Source organism: Gastrolobium bilobum, unplaced genomic scaffold (assembly GCF_033153095.1).
Source record: "Gastrolobium bilobum isolate Gb01-03AN ecotype WA unplaced genomic scaffold, APGP_CSIRO_Gbil_v1 utg25312, whole genome shotgun sequence".
In the NCBI taxonomy this organism is placed as follows: Eukaryota; Viridiplantae; Streptophyta; class Magnoliopsida; order Fabales; family Fabaceae; genus Gastrolobium; species Gastrolobium bilobum.
The window spans coordinates 1706-7139 of record NW_026896214.1 but is presented as its reverse complement, the minus strand read 5'-3'; the positions used below and the strand labels follow the sequence as shown (position 1 = coordinate 7139).

General features: G+C 34.0%; 1 protein-coding gene across 1 annotated transcript; it reads right to left on the bottom strand.

Annotated features, from left to right (window-relative positions):
• Window positions 1–2897: 2897 nt before the first annotated feature.
• On the bottom strand, window positions 2898–4695 carry LOC133298273 (E3 ubiquitin-protein ligase SINA-like 10; the record flags this gene model as incomplete). The annotated part of the gene is made up of 2 exons (XM_061497536.1): window positions 2898–3548; window positions 4541–4695. Coding segments are annotated over 2 exons (806 nt in total), but the record flags the coding sequence as incomplete, so codon positions are not given.
• Window positions 4696–5434: the final 739 nt, after the last annotated feature.

The window sequence follows — 5434 nt, the reverse complement described above, 5'->3', positions numbered from 1 at the left end:
TGGAGAGTATACTTGATATTTCTTTTAGTGGGAGAGATATGGTTGATTTTGTGTGATCTTGAAGTTATTATGGAGTCAGTGAGAGATAACTGCTTAGTTTTTAATGTCAAGATATGAGTTTATTTTGAAATGAATTTTCTATAAGACCTCTTCGAAAAGGGTTTTGAATTCTTTATCCTTTTTTAAATCAACATATATTTTATTTTACATTAATGGTGATTTGATGAGGTAGTGACCTTCTTAAGCTATGATGAAAATAATTTCTTTTAGTATATTTACCATAAGGTCAGTGGGAGAAAATTTCCTTTTCTTGTATTGTATATTGTTGAGAATATTGACTGACTCCCTAACCAAAGGATTTAGGCCCATGATAAATACATGTGAAGAATATGGGCATTGTGAATTCCTTTGATTTAGTTGATTAGTGGGAGTTTGAATCATTTATTATTTCCTTGTCATGTTGAACCATTTATTTTGGATATAATTAATGCTTATTTAACAGACAAATTTTATTTTGAACAATTGATAAGGATTTGAATTTTATTATTGCATATATTTAATATATGTGTTTGTGTTTGTCAATTGTGAAATATTGGAACTCAGTGTCGTTGGGACCACCGTGCCTGTGGTTGACACTATATTGAAGTTTGAGGCATGATAATAAGATAATGGAACTCAGTGTCGTCAGGACCACCATGCCTGTGGTTGACACTATATTGGAGTTTGAGGCATGATTTTGGAACTCAGTGTCGTTGGAACCATCATGTCTGTGGTTGACAATATATGGGAGTTTGAGACATGGTGTTTTAGGACTACAGGGCCCGTGGTCGACACCATAGTTTATTGAATGATGGGTTTTTGATAAACCATGGAATTTCTCTGGCTTGAAGGCATTTGAGAGAAATTTGAGGACTGACAGAGAAAATAGCAGTTTGGCTATTATTTGATCATATTGGCATGCTATTTTCTTGCTACACTCCACACTAATGACTAGTCGACGGATTCAAGTAACATTTGTGACTATGGAAGGTCTTATATCCATAAAGATATAATCACCGCCTGATTCAATGTTTTGATTTTAGTTGGATGGAGTCATATTCAGATATCGCACCTTGGATCATGTGTTTTCTTAAAATGTGGCCACATTATAAGAATTAGTCCTTAGCCCGAGAGTCGTTTTCAAATAACTTATTTTCTTTTTCTCTTTTAAATTAAAATTTTACAATTGATTTTGCCCAAATGGGAGAATGTTAGAAATTTTTATAATAATTATGAGCTTCAATCAATTGTAGTTTTTCTTGTTTTAATAAAAACGGGCTAAGTCATGATCCATATGGGGGTGCAGTATAAAGCCCAATTAATTAGTGATCCTTTTGATTTGGGCTTAGATATCTGTAAACTGATTAGTGTGGGTAATAGTGTAGGCCTAACCCATAGGCCCATGATGGGAAGGGGACTAGGGTTAATAAGTTGGCTAGGTCCCCTCTGCATTCACAATGCGTTAGAAAACCGTCACTCCACAACTCGCCCCATCTACTGTTGTAATCAGGGAGTGGTGTGAATTGCAGAGGAAGATCTTAATCTTTCCATTGCAGGAGCATCAGAGGAAACAAGAAGCCCTCAAGAAATCAAGAATCATGTCTTTAACAAGTAAGCTTGAATCTTTTGGTGTTCTAATTTCATATAATCCTTATTTGGAAATTTCTTACATATGACAGACCAAATTTTAAAGTTTTCCATATAGGGTCAGTTCGGTATAGAGTAAAAATAAAGGTGAAAATTTTATGAATAAGTTTTATTTGTAATATTAAGTAGAAAAATGATGCATGGATTTTTATTTCAATTTATAACCCATGCCAAACTGATTCTAAAGTTTTTAAGTGTTCTGACATGAAAAAAACTCATCATTTGACAAAAATTCAAAGTTATACACTTTGTCACAATGTTTAGCAAAACATATACTTACTGAGTGGTAACAAATTGTTATGTCGTGTTTTATTGAGGAAAACCATGATAAATAACTGTGCAGCATATGAAAAGAAATTTCTAGATTTGTTTTACATTGAAGAATTCATGATTGGGTTTAAAAATCATATTTTTTGGTTCTTAATTTAGTCAATCCCTCCCATAAACCCATTCCCAGCCAATGAAGTTACTCCTGACACCAAATATTAGCTAAAAGAACAAAATCTCCACCCCTTGGCCCTTGCATGCCTTGGAATCGAATTTTTCAGGGAACATAATATGGAAGTCTTCCTTTACACTTACAAGTGATGAACAAATTCTAAAACAAAGGTTTTGGTTGATCTCAGTCTTACTTAGTCTTTGATGGAATCAGTTAGTAGCTTAATTAAATCTCTCACTGGGCCCCTTCCAAGCTTCTGGACAGTTGATAATGCATGCAATCTGGTACCAAAGCACAAGGATATGATGTTGCTATGAATGGGTGGAAGCTCCAATCAAAAGAAGGATTTTGGGAGAGAGGTGATTTTCTACTCAAGTGTCTAGGAGGTGAAGTGTGCATGTGGAAAGACAAAAATAAAAAGGGGATGATGGCTGGAAACATATAAATGTATTCCACCTAAAAAAGCGTGACAAGTTTGACTAAACAAGTTTCTTCATAAATAATTTAAGATTAAAATATTAAAACACCAAACATATGTATTCATGCACGTACTTTCTGGTTAACTGGGTACTAATAACATCTTTCTTTAAAAAAGTCAAGGTTGATTGTCTACATATGTATATACATTACATTTGTTTTGCATAAGGAATATGATTCATCTCACTCTAAGACAAAAATTACATAAAGAAACCAATAAAAGACTAATTTCTATATCTAGAAATGAATCCACAAAGAGCTAAGGACCTTCCCACTCTGCAATGTGTGAAGCATTCTATCTTTTTCTTATGCAAATCTCCAGATGGAGATATGCATAATTACCAGAACGGTCAAATGGAATCACAAGGAACCCTGATGAAGGAATATCTGCAATGCCCCTTTGAATGTTCTTGGTAAAAGACTTCAACATTAGACAGCATCCCTGAGACTTGGCGACTATAGCATAAGCATGCCCTGGCTGAGAAGAGTTAGGCCCCATGCAGCTAATAGTGACCACATTTCCCATATTCTCAACAACATTGTTTTTGAGAATAAACATATTTCCATCTGTTTGCTCTTGAAGAACAAGGAATTCATCATAAGGATTCACGGATACATGGAAGTTGTGATTGTATAAAAATTGGATTCCAGAAGTTTTATGTTTATTGCTGAAGTGGAGTGATAACTCCTTTGATGAGGCAACAAAGTCACAACCTTTGTGTGGGCAGAAACATGGAATGTGGATACATTTCTTCTCATGGTTATTCCTTTCACTGTAACTGCATGTCTCTTTGCAACCATATTTTGCATTAAGGCATGATATGTTAATAGATTCCAACACTTTCTCAATAGCTCTGCAACGGTTGTAAGGAATGCGAGATGAGCACTCAAGACACTCCCTTCCAAGAGCACAACAGGTAAAGCAAGCAAAATGCCCTTTCTCGCACTGTATTGCCACAAAAATCACAAATAAAGCTATTAAATTAGATTCTGCATTATATGGTACCTTATAACGAACAAAAATAAACAAATGCCTTAGAAAGGCTTGCAAATTGTAGTAAAAAGTTCAAATTATACACAACTAACAAGCCAGATAACAAATAAAAGAAACACAAACAAAAAGAACCACAAGTACCACAACAAAAACTTCTCATACCAGGATTAAAAGCATGCACAACAGCTTGTTTGACTAAGAATCTAAGATTAAGTTCAATTCCTAGTGATGTATCAGAATGATACTTAATACAGTAATGAAAAAAACAGCTTACTTAATCAAAATTTTCTAGCAATAAGCTCACATAAATTAAAGTCCATATCACATAAAGCTTTTTTTGGTCTCCTGTTAACAACAGACATGATATATTGGATATGAGACTCTACCTAATTCAACTTTGCAACAGAGCTAAATAATATAAACTGTTATATTTCGAGTAATTAGCTATTTATTTAGATAAATATGAATGAATATGTGATACATTAGTATATGTATATTTTTTTTTGATCATAAGTTAACTTATGATGCAGTGAGGAGCACTTTTAATAGTAATTTCAAAGAAATACCCTTACCTTTCCATGCAAGTATACAAAAAAGATGGTGCAAAGACTAAAAATTATAAACTGCTAAGACTTGAGGCACTCAACAAATAACATTAGCGGAGGATCACCATATATATATATATATATATATATATATATATATATATATATATGTGCGTATAATCAGTGAACAGTAACTGATAAATCAAATTAATCAATAGCAAACAGAAAATTTTCATTCCATATAATTTTGAATTTGATTCTCGAATTAGGGTAAAACCGATAGACAATCACATTTTTTCACCAAAAAACAAATTAAACTGCAAATTAATGAAAAGAAAACAATAAAAGCTGAAGTTTAAGAATGATACATGGGGCAAAGATATATTATACCTAGAAGACAGGAATAGTCAATGGTTGACAGCAGCTGCAGCAGTCAAGGACTTTAGGGTCGGAAAGGGTGGCAGAAATAGGGTCTATGCCGTTAAACTTAGATGTTGCTTCATCATCTTCCATAGGATTCTCTTCTCCAACATCCTCGTCATGATTTTCACTCCCTTGACAATGCACATAGTCTTCCAACTCAATTTCACAACATTTTCCTTCCTCTTCCGGATCTTTCTCTTCCTCTTCCTCCTCAACCGGTTCTTTTTCTTCTTCTTTTTCGACCACATACTCTTCCGGATCTTCTTCTTCTTCTTTCTCTTCCTCTTCCTCCTCTACCGGTTCTTCTTCTTCTTCTTCTTTTTTCTCTACCACATACTCTTCCGAATCTTCTTCTTCTTTCTCTGCCACATACACTACCGGTTCTTCTTCTTCTTCATCTTCCAGCAGAGGCTGTCTGATGTATTCATATTCAATAGTAGTAAACCTACGTCGTTTATGGTTTTGGACTGGATTGCAGCTAGATCTTTTCCTTTTATGGAAACGATTAACCGAACCTTTTCTCCATCTCTCTCTCAGTTTTCTTTGCTGTCTTCAAACCCTATGCTCTCTCTCAATTTATTTACATTAGGATTACCGCTTTATATTCTCTGGTCACGTGCCTTCCCAGATTTAGTTAAACTCTCGATTTTATATCCGAGCCGTTATGATTTGTTAAATCTTTAAATCCTTATACGCCAAGTCACTACAAGAAAAAATCGAAATTTGCCGCGGAAAATTTCGACCCAGTTTGAACAACTGCACTTTTAAGTATAATGAATAATGGCATTTATCTAATTTTCTTTTCTTTTTGTTTTGTTATTTAGTTGAATTTGAAACCCTGATTTCGTTTAGAAATTGTATGTGCGTTTT